General features: G+C 41.5%; 1 protein-coding gene across 9 annotated transcripts in view; it reads left to right on the top strand.

The window, feature by feature from the left end:
• LOC121329189 (eukaryotic translation initiation factor 4 gamma 3-like) overlaps positions 1 to 18,715 on the top strand; it is a 59,927-nt gene that overhangs the window by 26,007 nt on the left and 15,205 nt on the right. For 5 of the 9 annotated variants that reach the window (XM_041274626.1, XM_041274630.1, XM_041274629.1 and 2 more), the window contains 14 exons: positions 1,248 to 1,427; positions 1,773 to 1,884; positions 4,557 to 4,657; positions 4,797 to 4,922; positions 6,661 to 6,799; positions 7,956 to 8,741; positions 10,623 to 10,711; positions 11,240 to 11,477; positions 12,123 to 12,247; positions 12,819 to 12,938; positions 13,639 to 13,800; positions 15,219 to 15,416; positions 17,139 to 17,285; positions 17,759 to 17,995. In XM_041274626.1, coding sequence (XP_041130560.1) covers positions 1,248 to 1,427; positions 1,773 to 1,884; positions 4,557 to 4,657; positions 4,797 to 4,922; positions 6,661 to 6,799; positions 7,956 to 8,741; positions 10,623 to 10,711; positions 11,240 to 11,477; positions 12,123 to 12,247; positions 12,819 to 12,938; positions 13,639 to 13,800; positions 15,219 to 15,416; positions 17,139 to 17,285; positions 17,759 to 17,995 — 2,760 coding nt within the window. The remainder of the gene's footprint in view (positions 1 to 1,247; positions 1,428 to 1,772; positions 1,885 to 4,556; positions 4,658 to 4,796; positions 4,923 to 6,660; positions 6,800 to 7,955; positions 8,742 to 10,622; positions 10,712 to 11,239; positions 11,478 to 12,122; positions 12,248 to 12,818; positions 12,939 to 13,638; positions 13,801 to 15,218; positions 15,417 to 17,138; positions 17,286 to 17,758; positions 17,996 to 18,715) is intronic. The other 4 variants (XM_041274632.1, XM_041274628.1, XM_041274631.1 and 1 more) reach the window with 2 other exon arrangements.

Below are 18,715 nucleotides of genomic sequence, written 5' to 3'. Positions count from 1 at the left end.
TCAAAAGCACTCCCTGTATAAGTGATGTTTGTTTTAGCTGAACAGAAAGCAATGTTTTCAGGGGACAACCCTATGAGCTCAACAGCACTGTTTATTCAGGAAAGTTGCAATAATTATTTTTGCATTTCTCTGATGAGGATTTCACCTTTGCTGTCAATTTTAGGAGAAGGAGTGAATTGATCTTTTAAATAACAACAATGACACGACACATTGCTATCGTGCTATAAAGAATAAAACCTGAAAGAGGAGGGCATTTCTAGATGCTACAATATATTGAGATCTCGGCTTCAGATCTACTGCCCACTTTGCTTTTTGTGAAGAAACATTGCCCTTTTCTGTTTGTATTTCAGTTCCACTTGCCAAATGAATAAGCCTTACAATTCCTGTAGTAGCAACTCCTAACCCCAAAATTACATTTTAATTATGGAGATGGTATTTTTATAATGGCTTTTAAAAAGTACAAAATAACAAAAACTTGATAACTGTGCACAGTTATTTTACCACCACTCCACCATCAGTTATCTTGGTTTTGTTAAACAGCCGCTCTAACTCAAGTTTATTCCCAGGGAAAGTCAGAGTAAGCAGCGAGGTTCCCAAAAATAGCTTCCCACTTCCCCACGTGATGCTACAACTGTTTAAATAATGGAACTGTCATTTTGTCTTTTCATTGTTAACATCCTGACAACTTTTTGCACTTATAACTTTTTTAAGTCTGTTTCAAAGCTCTTTTCAAAATGGCAGCTCTAGTGCACTGGGGTTTGAGATCTGTCCTCTAAATCACTGCAGGAAAAGCGATTTGAAAAAAAATAAAAATAAAAAATAAAACAATTTAGCTCTGGCTTTTCTGTTTCATACCACATCATGGATTGTTATGACAATGTGGTCAATAATCCTAACACTATCAGTGCACTACAGCAGCCATTTTGAAAAGATCTTTGAAATAGACAAGTTAAAAGTGTAAAAGTTTTTCAGGATGTTAATAATAAAAAGAAAAATTACAGATGTGTTATTTAAACAATTGTACCAACATGTGGTGACGTACAGCGCTATATTTTTTGGAACCCCACTAACTCTTAAGCATGAGTTAGTTTCAGGGAGAATGTGGAAAAATGTGTTGATCAATGAAAATTATTTAATTTTGTCCTTTTTCATTCTATAGCCTAATTCACGGGTAACATGATTGGTTGCTGGGTTTTAATTGTCGGTGTAAAGGTGCTGTAACTCTCATTTGTTTTTTCCTCCTGCAGTTTTTCCAGAGGTCCCAGATGCAAACGGCACGCGCAACCATTCCCAGTAACAGTCCATCAATTCGCCCAGGATCACAGAACCCCGCCCCTGCTGTGTACCCCCCAAACCAGCCAATCATGATGACCATGACTGCCATGCCCTTCCCATCTCCACAAGGAACTCAGTACTACATACCACAGGTAAGGATCAGTATGGGGAGCCCTTGGGATTCACTGAACCATTAGAGCACAATTTAACCTGCAAACTCACAATGGAGTGCAGGAGAAAATGTACGAAATGGGTTTCCAAGCCATGTTATAGCTGATCCTTTAAGAGCTGACCTAGTTCTGGGACCAGTCAGATGCTAGGAGCGAACATTGATAGGCCTCCTCTTTTTCATAGCTTTTTTTTTTTTTTTTTTTTTTTTTTTTTTTTTTTTAATGTTCGTACTGACGAGTTGGGTTTCTGTACCATTTTGAATGTGGTTTCCCTGGCAGTGTGTATTGATTACTTTGCAGTAACCGTTGTCTCTGTTTCTTCTGTAGTACCGCCACAGCACTCCCTATGTGGGCCCTCCTCAGCAGTATTCTGTTCAGCCACCGGGGCCCAACACCTTCTATCCTGGGCCTGGACCTGGGGAGTTCCCCACGCCGTACGGTAAGTTCCGAGGACTCCACGGCACTCTGAACTGTACTCGGGGTTAGAAACTAGACGCACTGTTCCTGCACCCAGTCCTGGGTTTCAGAACTGCACTCAATCAAGTATATTATTTAAAGGATCAGCAGCCGGGAGTATGTGCAAACAACTGCATGATAACCCGCTAATTGTAAATTTACAGCAAGTTTCACAAACATTGATATTTGAACTAATTTTGGACTACCTAATCCCAGCTAATCTTGCACTGTGAAACCAGCTGTGTTAAGTGCTATAAGGTCCCATTAGAGTTAACAGTGGTTTAAATGTAGGGCCTCTAGCTGTGCTATATATTTTGCTTGTCTTAACCAACACAGGCTGCTTGCTTTCACAATCTGCAGTTGCTAACGTCAACTCTTCTCATATATTGTAGCAAAGTGGTACCGCAAAATGTTATCCATTTTCTAGATGATAGTAATTGAAGATCTTGTTTGCGCTGGTTGTCCTTCAGCCTCTGTAGCACACAGCTATCTAGAGACACAATGCTCAGGTGATGTGTACACTTTGAAACAATATGAACAAAGACAAGGGATTCCCACTTATCAGTGTTTTATTATTTGTTCAACAGAGAACACTTAAAACACATACTTGTGATTCTTTTAAGTACAGTAAATAGTCTTGGTAAACGCAACACAGAAGAAGTGCCATGACACAGGTCACTGATGACGTTAATCTGCTTTCACCGAACACTGGTCTATTTGAATAGATTTGCATTGCAAAGGCAGTGAACACACAATAGATGAATAAGTGGGATTATCTTTGGAAAATTCATTGTTTGCTTATTGTTGAACCTTATTGTAGGTGCAAATGCCCAAGAGATGATATATTGGTGTTTTTAGACATGCTGATTCAGTGCAGTGTTATTGGGGAGGCTGGGCATGTCCTGTACAGTGCAGAGCAAATCAAAAGCACAAAATGGAGGGTGCAGCTTTAAATAGTTAGTTAAGCTGTGAAAGTCCTTACACAGTGGTTTCACCAGAGCATGTCAGTAAAGTTTGCATTCCAGCATAAACCTCTTAAAGTTTTACTTCTAAGGGAAATAAATATATTTGACCTAATCGGAGCTTGGAACAAGGAAACTTACTTATTTTACTAAAATATTCTTCTTCAACAGGCATAGAATCCAATGGGCAGTCGCTGATTTTCAGGGAATTCATGTTTGCAGCAAGCATTGTTACAAAAGAAGTGACAAATTGCCATGTAATACAAACCATACCATTTTTGTAGCTGCACTTGATTTTGGCAGAGGTTGCTGTATTATATATATTTTTTTGTTTTGTTTGATGGAGTGCTTTTTTGTTCAATTCGTTTTATTTCGGTTGAAGTTTTACAGGGTATGATCTTTGGTTGTAGTCTTGAAGTCTCATTCCAACATTGTTTTGGTTCTTAATAAAATCCAGATCTATAAATAATAAATGCAAATCAAGAAAATGTGATGAAGCTAAAATCTTCAATCCGCTGTTAAAGGCAGATTAGCCATAGCAAATACAGTTTATAGTACAGGAATAGAAAATAGCACTGCTTGCAGTATATTGGAAACTGCACCCGACGATATGGTACAAATATATGCTGCTAAATTTAATATAAATTTATTAGGGACCTCATTCGAAATGTTGACGGTTATGTGTGATCATGTCTGTATGCCAGTCACACTCACACAATAACTGCCTTGAATTAAACAGATTTTCTCCATACTTTTGATATGGACTCCTAACCTCCTGTAGACCTTTCAGAATACATTGTTTGTTCATTATTTCTTCTTTTATTATTTAGTGACAACAGGGTCAGTCGTCATACTTTCCGTCTGAACATGCTGGTACTGTAGCTACCAAGCGGGCATTACGTTAAACATAAAATGCCTGTTCTCAAATCGCAGTGCATGACGTGATGCTGCAGATGTCATCTTCATGCACATCATTGTCTTTACCCTGATTGCTGAAAACTTGGAGCTTTCTGTACACTGTCCCTTTAAACGCGTGGAGGCAGCAGTGGTCTGTGCACATCGGTGGAAAGTGCTGAGTGTACAGGGAAAGGCAAAGTCTGCAGTGCGGATTACTGTAGTCCGTGCTGGCTGGACCGCCTTTGCAATGGAAGGCCACCATAGATATGACTACAGGCCACCACTGCAATGAAACTAAGGAATTAAAAAAATGGAGCTGATTAATATCCAAAGAGCTTGTTGACTATGTAACAATAGGAACCCTGGTTCCTCTGTCTGTGTTGAGACAGGGTCATGATCCCACACAATGTAGGCTTAACCAATACAGCGCTGCAGGTGTTTCCATTTTTAAAATATCACCTTTTTTTTGTTGGCCAATTCCAAAGCCTCTTGAGCACATAATCCTTTTTTTTTTTTTTTAGTTGGCCAGCCTAAACGTGATGGGGCCAGAGGTGGGACAAACCTTTTGTTCCAATTCCGAAATGTGAAGAAGTGTTGATGTGTTTGAACAAGCAGTAAACAACCGATGTTACTTTGATAATAGAAATTAAAACCAGCTTTGCATTGCTGCACAGAAAATTAGTGTGGCCCTTTGCCCCTGTTCAAGTTTGGTCTGCAATGTACAGATCCACAGCTATTTCCAAACAGAATACAAGCCATTCCTAGCTGGTGAATTTTCACTTGATTTTCCTTGTAGGAGCACCCTACTACACTGGGCAGACTGTATTCAGTCCCTCTCCACCCATCATAGTGCCTACACCACAGCAACCTCCGCCCGCCAAGAGAGAGAAGAAAACGGTGAGTACAGAATGGGATTACTTCCATTACGAACACCTGTTACACCCAATATTAAGGATCACTTTGTGAAACTGGGAATAAAAGCGACTGTTCCTTGACTGTAGTGCTTCAGTGAAGGGACCTGTTACTGTTTCCACAGATCCGAATCCGAGACCCCAACCAGGGCGGGAAGGACATCACAGAGGAGATCATGTCAGGAGGGGGTGGGAGCCGGAACACAACCCCACCTGTAGGCAGGCCGTCCTCCACGCCCACCCCTCCCCAGGTAAGATGGGCCGCTCTGGGACTATCCTGCAATGGTGATGGTTGTGGTGTTTGGAACTAGAACACACAGGTTGAGTGTAAAGTATTAGGTGCCAGTGGTTAAGGTTGAGGGTCTAGGAGGCGATGTGGTCTAGTGGTTAGAGATGGTACTTGCAGGATATCTCTGACCATTTAAATTTATTTCCGGGCACCACAGTAGTGTGTGTGGAGGGGGAATAAAGTAATTTAATGTTAATGTGTTTGGGAGGGTGGGGGTGGAGCTTGGGTCAGTAGACAAGGCAGTTAGGTTAGGACCTTGATGGGTATCTCTGTATCTAATTTGTAAACAATGTCTCTCTCTTACTACTTGTCATTTTTTTTGTGACCATTTTGTTTTTTTGACCAAGTTTTTTTTTTTTTTCTTTTGATTTTAAAAGCATGCCGTAATTCATTTTCTTCCAAACCCAAATTCAGTGGGTAGATTGTACTGAACTTGATTCTAAACCAGAAGGTTGAGGATTGAAATAGATGGGCATTAACCTGGGCCAGCTTGTAAGAGCAATTTGATTTCTGTACTTCCATACCCCAGTAAGAACCAGCCCCCTTGGCCTATAGGCATTCTGAGGCTCCATTAAATACTCCAATTACTTAAAATACTCCATGGTATTAAATGTGTGACAATGATGTCTCCTTTTGAAGGGTGCGCTTTTTTCTTAATATAAAACAGTAATGTGTGCTGGTGAATGCACAGTGCATGTATAGACCTGGATATATACTGTACTCTGCTGTTAAAGAAAAGGAATACTGCATCTTAAACAAATGCTTTATATCCATGCTTTACAAACAGTTTTGTCTGCTTTTGATGGTCTAGTTCTGCCTGAGTGTCTTGTCTTTTTGAAAGCGTTCCCTCTACAGATAATTATATACATGTATAAATCTTATAAGAGATAGATAGATAATGTGTCACTCCTAGCAATGGCCCAGGGTGTATCTTACTACATATTCAAATTGTTATTCCAGAAAAATAGTAAACAAAGTGGTGAAAATGTCCTTACTTGCCAGATAGTAATAATAGCAGACAGAAGATGGGACTATTAACCACTATCCACAATTACTGCATTCAATTTGTGGCACAGAAGTAGGTGGAGAAAATGGGTGTAATGGTACACAGAGGTAAATATTTGCAGAAACGCTCTCCTTCGTCTGACTTAAAAGTACATTTGATATAGAACTGTTGTAATACAAGCTGCGTTTTAGAAGCTCTGTGACTGCAGTGACACTGCAGATCTGCAAACAGATTTAAAAGATAACTCCACTCAATATGGCAGCCCCAGGCTGTAGGTATGTTTAACTGTGTAGACTGTTAGAATGAGGCTTTGCTAAACTCTTAAACCAGCACTAAGCTTTTCACTCTAAATTTGTATTTATAGCCAGGATGTATGTTACATCCACACCTTGTTATTATTTATTTTTCATATCGATCAACCCTCATTTTACACCAACCTGCTAGTCTCAGGACTACCACATCCTCTTTCGAGGGAACGCTCCTCCACTTGTCCTGTGACATTGTTGTCTCTTCTTGCCATTAACAGTATTTGTCTCTCCTTTCTTTCTCCATTCCTGCTTCCCATTCTTTTAACCCCCTCTTGTTTCTTATTTGCCGATTCTGTTCTGTATCACACTCCCCACCCCTTATCTTTCTTTTTCTCTCCCCCAATCCCCCTTCTGCTTTCTGTTTTGGGTGTGCTCCACTTTGCTAGTTTTTATGTCCGCACCCTCATTATCCTCACATTTTCTACCTCAAATCCCAGCAGCTGAGCAGCCAGGCCCCGGATCATGGGCACGTGATGTACAGTGTGGAGAACCAGCTTACCCCCACAGCTGTTGACTTCAAGCCAGGTTTGATCATACTGCCTTATTTTATTACATATGCAGAGAGAGTATCTGATAGGGTTTTGTACAATACAAGCTGGTATACAGTCGCACCATGAAAGGACTTACTTTTAATAGAAGAATACCAGCTACTACTACAGTGCTCCCTCGTTATTTCCCGATTTCTTCATTCACAAATACGGTTAGTTTATGGTTTGGCTATGTTTACAGTAAATTGGCGTGTTCTCTACTGTTTAAGGACCCGTTCAGTCATTCACTGTTTTCAATGTTTACTGACTTTGTTGATGTGCAAATCAGAAATAACAAGAAGCACTGTATTGTAACTGTATGCAATGCCAAGGTATTTATGACGGTTGTATTATACACTGTGATATCCCTGACTACTGTAGATTATATTTAAGACACTAGCTACCATTCCCAACATCCCCATCTCCATTGTTTACTTTTGCTTCCTGCATACTGCAGACTTTACATGGTGTACTTGAACTGCTCAAGTGAGTCTGTTTGTAAATGGCAAGTGCTTGTGCCTTAAGGAATTAGGTAGTAATATGGGCAGACCCTGGGCACTGTAGCACTCGTGGTTTTGTGACAGTAATTAGGCTAATGCCTTCTCACCTATTCCTTCCTTGCAGCCCTGAGATAAGAGGCCATGGATTTAGGGCACACTTTTTGTCGCTGCATAAAAAAAAAAAAAATGGTGCAAGTCGCCAAACCCCAGCTTCTGAAAATGTTACTTCAGTTGCATTTAATAACGTTTTTATACAGTTGTCAAATACTTTTAATACCAAAGCAGTTCAGAGATATTTATTTTTATTTTTATAAATACACTTTGTTATACCATGACAGCCAGGTATGTTTCTTGTGTAGATCAAATGTGGAAATGTCCACATGGTCACATTTTGATGAGTAGTTCCAACATCACACAGAAAGTTGTTGTACCTTTTTTCAGAGTAAATGTTTAATAAATCCATGCAAAGCCCCCAGACTATCAGGTATGCCCATATGTAACATCTGAATTTTTCATATATTTGTATAAGAGAACTTCAGTCTTGGTCTAGTAGACACAGTTGTTGGCAAAGTGTTAAGAATATATTGGACTCTTCTCTATTGCCACCCCAGACCATGAGGATTGTTTCTAAAACTTATTTTCCGTTTTCTTCAGAAGAGAAGCCAAAACACGACCCTGCTGTGTTAAAGTCCTCGTTCCCGGGGCTGCGGCCTGACGTCACTGCTGAGAAGAGGGATCACATTGTGACCACGCAGGACCTTTCTCCTCCGGAGAAACCTCCAGAGCTTCCTCTGGTCATTCCTGCTGCTGTTGCCACACCCAGCTCTTCCCCTAGCCTTGCCGCCGTTCCTATTGCTGTCACCAGCAAAACGGCATTCACAGTGGACAGAGCTGAATCAGGCAGCCTCAGAGAGGAACCAGCTCCCTCAGTCTCCCCACAGCCCTCCGACAAGGCCCTCCCAGACCCTCCCAGGAGTCTCTCTGCTTCCCCGGCCATCCCCACATCAACTGGAGTGGCCGCTGTCATGAAAGAGATGAACGGGCTGAGTGAAAAGGAGGCAACCTCACCGTGCAGCGACGTGGACATGGCCTCCCACGAGCCAGTGCTGCTGCTGCTTCAGACTCCTCCTCCGCCCTTGACTTCCAACGCCGAGAGCCAGGAAACGCATTTGAGAGAGGCCAGGGCAGCGAGCCCAAGTCTGCCGGCCCACCCTGCCAGCACTTGTTCCGCTATCCTAACTTCCACTGCTAGTGCTGCTCTCATTGCTGCTGCTACCACTCTTCCCATACTCCAGGCAGTCAATCAGGGGACTGTTGAGGCCGGGGAAGGTAGGAGGACGCCCATCAGCTCAGAGACAAAAGAAGTGGGAGACGTGGACGTCCAGCTGGAGGAAACCCTAGACTCCCAGCCACCCAACTCCAGAAAAAGTCCTATTCCAGGTAAAGCAGGACAGCAAATTTTAAAGTTAATGCGTGGGTTAGAGGTGAAATAGTTTAAATGTTAAACTAAGCCTGTGACGGTTTAAACATTTGAACAGGAAAATAAAAATCCCAAACGGCATATTATTGTACTAAAAGTTTATTTTTCATAGATTTATAACTTTAGTTTAAACGTCAGCCAAGTGTTTTACCCAAACGTTTAAGTTAGCAAAAATATGCAAGGTATGTTTAAATAGTAAGTGTACAGTGTAGGCCAATTTATTTGATATTCTTCAGTTATGTCCATGTGCAATCAAATGCTGTACAAGTACACGCTTCAGTAATTTCTTATGGTGGCGTTTCTGATTTGGTTACCTTATTTAATTCTTTAGTTTAAATGCTTAGGAAAGTGAAACAGAAACTATTACCACTTGTGTCTGTTGATTGTCCTCATAGGTCCTGTCCCATAATGACTGGATAAATGCATGCCTGTTACATAGTGTGCAACTAGTTCATGTGTTTCAAGGTTAACACACTAGCTTTTTGCATCTGGAAGCCTGGGTTCAAGTGAAATGAGATCATAGCACACAGTAAAGAGTACAGGGGTAAAGGTGTCTGCCAAATAAATAAAAATGATAATAATGTAACAGCCACACACATTCTTGTAACTCTGCAGTATACTCTTAACAGAAATGTAAAAGAAAGGAAAAAAAAACTTAATGAACTGTCACTAATGGCCTAGCAAAGTTGTTCAATAAAATTAAAAAAAAAAAAAAAGCGATAACAAGAGCAATCATAATGTTGTTAATTCTAGTATTGCCTAGCCAACACAGCAGGCAGCTGCAGACAGCTAGACCTTTTAGAGAAATAGCCCAACACTCCTTTCTTGGAAAATAAAATGACAGACACAACACGTTCAACTACTTTTAAATAAGGAACACGCCCAAAGCACTGCTGCAAAGATCTCATAAAATCAGAATGTGCAGAACTGCAGAGCTAACAAAAAAAAGGCTTGCACTGAAGAAACGTGGTCTACTGCGCTTAATAACATTCCAAAACCAATCTAGTAAAGGCAGACACCTAACCTGTAGACATGCTGTGCAAATCATTCAAAAGCAAGACCAGCTGCACTTGGCTTATTGCTTGATTGGTAATCACTGCCCTGCGTGGTCCTTCTTGCACGGTTAAAACACCACAGCATGTGGTAGGAAATGAGTTCAGCTCCCAAGTTTGACGGGAAAATACAACACTCCTCGGGAACTCCTGCCCTGGTTGCTCTGTGCAGTACTAGTCGGCAGCAACGCTTTTGCAGTCGAACAGCCTCACCTTTTTGTTTCAATTCTGGCAGTCATTAGAGTTTAGATGGGTTTTAACAGCGCCTGCAGCAGACTGGGAATGGTAATCCATGACCTCCCAGCATGCTAGCTGTGTTATGTCTGAGTGTTAATGGTGTTGCGTCAGGCAAGGTGAACAGTGGAACTCCAGGTTAGTTCCTGAACACAGCAGCGATGTTCAACAGAGAATTGAAGAGCACTGATTTCTGCTGTTGGTGTATAGGTGATTTAAGACTTGAATTACTATTTTTTCATCCTGGACTTTACTGAACTTTTATTGTTGAAAACAAACATGGGTTTGCATGTGTGCATCTCTTTGAGAATCTGTCAATATATGTGTGTGTGTGTGTATATCTATATATATATATATATATATATATATATATATATATATATATATATATATATATATATATATATATACACACACACACATGTTTATATAAGTAAGTTGTGTAACTGAGCAGTTTGGTTTTGTTTGGTGGCAACATTGTGGGTGCCAGATAGGTATGTGTAGAGGCACTGGAAATTTGTTTTATGCAATGTGTTATTTGAACCTCTTTTACAGCTCAAACTGCTCCTGCTGCACCAAAGACCTGGAAGAAACCAAAAGAGGCGACTGGAGGGCAGGATGAGGTGCTAGATGCAGACAGAGAGGTAAGAACCACCAGGTCCTGTGCTTGCCTCCACAATGTCTTTATCATTTATATCCCCAGCGAGGGGACAAGATGCAGGTCACACTTGACAGTTTCCATGTACTGTATCTGGGAAAACAACTCATCCATTTCCTTTCCTATACTGTTCTGTACATACTTTGGTATACATTTTGCTCATCAAATTTACAGCCATGACAGGAGATGTGTGTTGTTTTTTTGTTTTGTTAAGTGGACCAAGAGGGTGGTTGACTCCTTGCTTCAAATGCTTACTTTAAATAATTTGAAACTCTTGAAAGAAGCTTTAAAATTACACTTTTGTCTAGGTCATGAAAGATGAGCAGGAACTTCAGCCAGATTCTCCCAATGTTGGAGCTCTTCTTCTGCATGAACCCTGATACCTACCATGTTTTTCATTTTTCTATCGCATGTAGCATTAATCACCCATGGAGGAAACCCCTCCCCAGCATGTAGTGCACCTTGGAGAAAGGGAAAGTTTGTAAAGTAAATGTTTCATCCTGATGTCTTGTAGCCTGAGCCCAGAGAGGAGGGTTCTGTAGAGCAGGCCCTGGAGGCTGAGCCCCATCGACCCAGCCCTGTCCCTGTGGAAATGAAGCAGCAGCCCGTCCCCGAGGAGAACGGAGAGCGGGAGCTGGAGCCTGTGAGAAACGGAGCAGAGCACGTCTCCGAGAGTGAGAGCACTGACAGTGGAGCCACCACAGGGGACAAGGACAGCTCCACTGGGACTCCTCAATGCATCTTCCAGGAAGGTAGCCCTTCGATATACTGGACTCCAGTGATAGAAATTTGCATGTTCAGTGTGTTATGCAATGGGAGATTTTTTTTTCATTATGTAACCTTACAGTGGCATGTAATGAAAACGTACAGTATAGGAGAAATATGTAACAAATGCTTTAATAAATATAACTGCAGTTATGTTGTTCATAGACTTCAGAAGTAGTAATTTTGGGTTATTACAGTTTGTGTTTGTTTTCTTATTTCGTACTTTAGGGATAGCGGCTCTGTAAATTAACTGGCGGTAGACACAGGTACCAACAGTTATAAAATTGTAACTCTAACAGTCCAGTGCATTGTTTTTTAGAGTTGTCATATTTTACACTTTTGCTGGAGTGAAGAATGAAAAACAATGTTAACATATAAGAGGCTAAAAGAGCAGTAAAATTTACAACAGAATAGGAGATGGTATACGTGTCTATTTTTAATGCGATTCATCAGCATGATGGGGGCTTGAAATGTATCCAAAAGGGTAATTTTCAGTTCTTGATTTCTACCTGTCTCTTCCAGCCTGTTTTGAGAAGTTCTGGGTGAATTGTCTCTAATCAGACCATGTTAAGGGAACTCTTCATGCTTCACTGTCATTTTTCTTACAATGTACCCTCCCTCCGTCCCTCCAGCGTCTCTGGACTCTGATGGGAAGAAGCAGTATGACCGGGAGTTCCTGCTAGGCTTCCAGTTCATGGCGGCCTGTGTGCAGAAACCAGAGGGGCTGCCCCAGATCAACGATGTTGTTCTCGACAAGGTGAGCGCTGCAGAACATCCAGGAAAGTGACACAAACCTTTATGCTAAGTTCCGTCTGCCCCTGGGATTGGATTGTAAGCGGCAGCAAATCCAAGAATGTATACATGGCAATGATATAAAAACAAAATCCATACAGGTGATCTTTTGACTTTTGTGTAATGTCCGGTTCAAGTTTGGACTACAGATGGAACTGGCTGCAGCACCAGTTTGACATTTGAACAAGATTTGGTTTTACAGGTTTCGTGGTATACATGGAAATATAGCTGTCCTTGTCTGACCAGGTTTGTTGTATCAAGATGCCTTACTCCAAAAACTGCAGCTTTACACATCTACAAATAAATGTGGTATTGCATTCTTGCTTTAGAAGATTATCGGTCTTTGTGTACACAATACTGTATGTGTCAGTAGACCAAGGGTAGTGGCTGTTTCAAAGGTAAAAATAGAAGCACTAAAAATAAAATCTATTTGTGTAACATTACATACTGACACAGTATTACTGCAGTGGACAGTGCACATAATATGTGACTGACATTGTGCATGTGATCATATACCATACACTGCACTCTTGCAGATAAATCAAAACAAGCTGCCGATGAGGCCCCTGGACCCCAGAGTGATGGCCCGTGGCCCCGACTTCACTCCCGCCTTCGCAGACTTCAGCCGGCAGATCACAGGAGGGCGAGGGGCTGCTGTATGTCACTCCTTTTAAAACTTTTAGATGTGATTAAGGTACAAGTTTCTTGATAGGAATGGTGCATCCTCAGGTCGAAGTGATGGGGAGAGAATGAGGAGAGCCCAAACTGAACTCAACTGTAACAACCAGTGGTAAAACAGCATGGGCTGCTGTATTAAGTCATGTAAAGGAATGCTTCCCTCTGAATACTATGCTATTGTTTAACTCCCAACACAGCACAGTGGTGTAAAAGTCTATGAAAGAAAATGTCACGCAAAACAGACAAACGCAGTTGCAGTATAGGACATGATTAGCCCTAATCTTGGACTACCTAACCAAAGGTAAAGTAAGGTAGTCCAAGATTACATTGTCTTAGGGAAATCTTTCTCTGAAGTTAATTGCTGTTAAAAGGGTTATGGCCAAGCATTTTTTTTGTTTGTTTGTTTTTTTGTTTTTTTGTTTTTTTTTATATTAACAGATCACCCCCCAGTCATGTTATGCTGGCATGTTAGGGGAAAGTGCAAAACCAGATTATACCCTGTGCCAAAACAGCACCATGCTTGCATTCCAAATATATTCAGAGTAAAGACTTGTAGCCTACACTAGCATGTCTGCATGATTTAACTCCTCAGCACACCTTACATCTGTGCATTTCCTGTCGCTTTTGGAGAAGCCCTTGCGTGCCTGGTCCTTGACCACTGTTGTTCCTTCTTTGCAGTTGCTGAGTGCGGGTCTGCGGCGGTCTCAGCAGGGCCAGCGGCGAGAGCCACGCAAGATCATCACCAATGTGTCTGTGAACGAGGTGCAACTGAGGAAAGCTGAGAACGCCTGGAAACCCACCCTGAAAAGAGACGAGGAGCCCGGCGAAAACAAAACACAGGTAAGGCATCGTGAGACACCCAGGCAACTAGACCAGCGCTGTCCAACCTTTCTGACTAAAAGACCCATTCCGATTACCAGCTTTTTAGTAAAAGTTTAGTTTGCTATATAGCTGACAAAATCTTATCCACTGCACTAAGAAACTGCTTCAGTAGCTTAAAACACAACATAAATATGCACATTATGACTTTTCAGACATTAAATTTAAATGGGATACTTCAAAAGATGCCATACTGTGAAGCTCAGTGAGACACATATTGTTCAACAACCACCTGATGGCAGTCCTCAACTAGACAAACATTTCTAATGATTTACTGGTCAGCTACTGTAATTTGAGATGCATTTGTCAGGCATAAGATGCATAGACAGCATTTTAGTACAGTAACAGAGGTGTACTGTTACCGTGCGAGTATCCGCGGAGAAACAAGAGACGCAGATGGTTGGACGCTGGAATGCTGCACAGGCATCCAGGTGTTATTAAGCAAACAGGCAGTTGTTGCTGTTGCAGTGTTGGTGGCCGCCACTAGGGTACCAGCAATGGTAGCCCTAGTGTGGGTGGATATATGCAAAACAGTACATGAAATATGTACAACACACACTGTACAAAAAACAACTAGATAATAAAAGGTGGCCAAGCTAAATGAAGAATCCCCTAACCTAAAGCTGTAATTATGTCGGTTAAACACACGGTCTAAATCTCTTTACAAAGATTAAACCCACAGACGTTCTTCGGGTTTGGTTCACTCACCCTGGTTAAACACGCAGTTGTGAGTCTTTCCACTGGTAACGCAGCATGGGACAGCACAGAACAAAGGACCGGCTTTTCCAGACCCCTTTTTAAAGGAAGGTGACCAGGGTTAATTTATTATCAATTCTTCAGTTGCTGCACATTCTTTTCACTAAGGCAGGGAGGGAAGTCTCACCTCCCAGCCCTGCCATATCCAACACTGTTTTAGTCCCAAGCCCCACCAATGTTATTTATAATCACACAAAACCCATATTTTACAGGGGCAGACCTCAGCCTTGCCACATACAGACAGAAACAATATATAGGCGTTGGCCTAAGAGACCACTGAGATTGCATAAACTGTCATTCTAAGAAACTGACTAGAGACTGAGATTGATCAAACAGGTAGAAATGCCCTTGAAACGAATATGTTTTATTAAGAAATATGGTGGTATATGGGCAATGGGACTTTAAAAAAAAAAAAAAAAAAAAAAAAAAAAAGCCTCTTTTTATATAAAACATACTGCTGTAAATGATAAACATTTATCAGATAATTGTGACATTTAAAGCTGTGTTTTTATAGCTGCTATAAAAGCATGGTTTGGATTATGGGTCAGTTTGTGCACTGTTGTACGCCCTGTTAAGGGATGTAATTCCCAGGATCGCAATGAGTTTCCCATTCCCTTCTCCAGGACCTGTTCCGGAAGGTGCGTAGCATCCTGAACAAGCTGACCCCGCAGATGTTCAACCAGCTGATGAAGCAGGTGACCGATCTGACCATCGACACAGAGGAGCGGCTCAAGGGGGTCATCGACCTGGTGTTCGAGAAGGCCGTCGATGAGCCCAGCTTCTCCGTCGCCTACGGCAACATGTGCCGCTGCCTCGCTACGGTAAGAGAGCTGGACTCGGCTGTATCCGTACCCCACGCTGCGTTTTCACTGTAGAGCGCAATATGACACAATCTGAATGCAGGTCAGCAGTGTAATGATATTCAGAGCAAATGCAGAGGAAGGAAAATTGGTAGGTTGAGGCAACGAGTGCTGCCAAGTTTGTAGCGCTGAGCTGAAGGGTGTTTCCACTAAGGCTCGCTATACCTTAGCTACACCTCAGACCGTACAATCTCATAGCCAACAGGGCCAAACTGGGCTGTGCGGGAGTGCATCATCAAAAGCCGTGTGCTGAAGAGACAAACTGTTTGGAACAATGAAGCTGTAAGCAAAGGCTGCGTGAAAAACAAACCCGAGAGTTTTTTTTTTTTTTTTTCCTCTTGTGTGATGAAATGTCATTAATAAGACTACTGACAGCTGTGGAAAGACCAAAACTAAAAAGCCACAAATGTCTGTTCAACTTTGTCCATCTTCTCTTGTTTGCCTATATTCAATCAATCCCACAATTCAACATGAACTTTACTGCCACACTACTACTTCCCTCGGTCAGCTTCACCCACAATTACACAACGCAGACAGCCATCTTTAACTACCCCTTGCCTAGACTGTCCAGCTTAGCTGTACCTGAAAAACGCAGGGGAAAATAGGCATAAGTGGTTTTTAAAGAGTATTAGCTTAAATGTATTAGCTTAAAGAGCAAGTAGCAGGGATACAAAAAATACAGCGTTGCACGTCCCAACGTGTTGCTACAACTCTTTAAATAACTCTTTTAAATTGTACTTTTCATTGTTAACATCCTGACAACTTTTTACACTTAGACCTTTAAAGTCTGTTTCAACATTTTTTTCTAAATTTCTGCTCTAGTGCACTGATAGTGTAAGGATTATTGCCCACATTGTCAAACAGGTAACACAGTAATAACGATCCATGATGGGGTACGGAACAGAAACGCCAGAGCATTTCATATGTTTTAGCTTTTCCTGCAGTGATTTAGGGGACAGATCTCAAACCCCAGCGCACTAGAGCAGACACTTTTAAAAAGAGTGTTAAAACAGACTAAAGTTCTAAGTGTAAACGGTTGTCAGGATGTTAACAATGAAAGGATTACAGGTGTGTTATATAAACAGTTGTAGCAACACATGAGGAGTATTATGCATTTCTCGATTTGAAATATTATGGATTTTCTTGTATTCCATCTTGTAAAGCACTTTGTGATGGTGTTCCAGTATGATTGATTGATTTGATGTGGGTTCCACTGTCAATATTAAAACACCAAGTTGCATTTTCACAGGACGATGTTTTAACAGATTTCAGGGATGAAAATAAGACTCCTATTGCAAAGCACTTTTTGCCCATTCCAGGTTTTACTATGAGTTTGCTTAGCCACAGTGTGTATGTAACAAGCTCAGGTGTGTCTTATTAAACTCATAGTAAAAGCAGGAATGGCTCAAACTGCTATGGAATGTGGGTCTTATTTCCATCCCTGGGTTTTATTATCTGCAACCTGTTTTAATTGATTTAAGTAAGGGTCTAAACTGAAGGATTAGAGAAAGTTCGAGAACACGAAATAACAGGATGTTTAACTGGTAGGAAATTCTTCGTTATATACATTTTCATAGTATGCCTTTAGTGGATGGGTAGCAAAGCCTTGTCTGGAACAAGCTGGCACTGGGATAGTTCTGTATAATTGGACTGATCTCTCTCTCTCTCTCTCTGGCTCCACAGCTCAAGGTGACCATGACTGATAAACCCAACAGCACTGTGAATTTCCGGAAGCTGCTATTGAACCGCTGCCAGAAAGAGTTTGAGAGGGACAAGGTAGACGATGACGTGTTCGAAAGAAAGCAGAAAGAGCTGGAAGCTGCTGCCTCGGTAGGTGACAGGAAGACACGATTCAATTTACAGCTCCACTAGCCAGACACACTGCTGCTTAATACGCATAGTGTGTTGCTTACAAAATGGGGATCATTGTTCTAGCAATGTAGAAGTTGTTTACATTGTGTGTGTTGGTCCCTTATGAGTTTGGCACAATCAATCTGTGTGAACAGTAGAGTACGGTACTACTTTCTTACAGTAGACCTTTGTAAACTTTAAGTATGATTCTAAATCATTAAACACACTGTTAAATAATGTTTAAGGAACCACACCACTTCTTTTTCTTATTTTTTAATATTTATAATAAAGAAAAGAAATGCTGTGGCTCCCAAGTTATTTTCTTAACTTGGGTACTTTTGTGTATAGCAAGGTGGCACAGTGCGTTAAATCCTTGTGTCCATTTCAATGGGTCTGAGAAGGTGCTTGTAGCCTCCTGGATGCCTAGTCCTGACTCTCCAGCTCTCTTGCAGTCCAGCGAGCGGGAGCGACTCCAGGAGGAGCTGAAGGAGGCGAAGGACAAAGCGCGGCGGCGCTCCATCGGCAACATCAAGTTCATCGGGGAGCTCTTCAAACTCAAGATGCTGACTGAGGCCATCATGCACGACTGCGTGGTCAAGCTGCTGAAGAACCACGACGAGGAGTCTCTGGAGTGCCTGTGCCGGCTGCTCACCACCATCGGCAAGGACCTGGACTTCGAGAAGGCCAAGGTGAGGCTCTGCGACCCAAACAGAGGGTTTGATATAGGCAGTGTCAGCTGTTTTAGGACTTGAAACTTGCACTAGTGCTAGGGCTAGAACGAGTTTCATACCCTGCTACATTCACTGACCCTAATTAGCACTAATAATAGGTTACTTAATGTTAGATAATGTTGGCCAAGATTAGTGCTAATCTGGGGCTTTGAAACTAGCCATATACGAGATAGATATATGTATAAAAAAATGTGTGTGTATGTGTGTGTGTGTGTGTGTGTGTGTATATATATATATATATATATATATATATATAATGCGTGTGTGTGTGTGTATATGTATGTTAGTGCTGGGACAAATATTCAAATTCATATTTTTTGGCATGTATTCGGATACAAAAATCAGATGTTCGTATTCGCTACAAATGACACAAATACCTTGCACTAATTTTCTCACCAGATTTTTCGCGACCTGTTTAAAAAAAATGGCAAATGAAAAAGAGCTCAGTGAGATTAATCTCTATAAAAAAAAAAAAACACAGGATCAGCACAGCAGCTCTTGAGCCTCTATTTAAAAGTTTTAGACAGGAAAAAGTAAACAAACCAGATTGTGTGCGCAGGCATAGTACTCTATGGAAAGCAATCTGGGACAAAAACACGCTGTGCTGCTTTAGAGCGAGCCAGAATCCATGGGACAGAAAAAAGGCATGCAGGTCATTCTGAAATGCCTCGCTTATAC

Source organism: Polyodon spathula, chromosome 16 (assembly GCF_017654505.1).
Source record: "Polyodon spathula isolate WHYD16114869_AA chromosome 16, ASM1765450v1, whole genome shotgun sequence".
Lineage (NCBI taxonomy): Eukaryota > Metazoa > Chordata > Actinopteri > Acipenseriformes > Polyodontidae > Polyodon > Polyodon spathula.
Note: the sequence above shows the minus strand (reverse complement) of the source record. Positions and strands in the feature narration are given on the sequence as shown.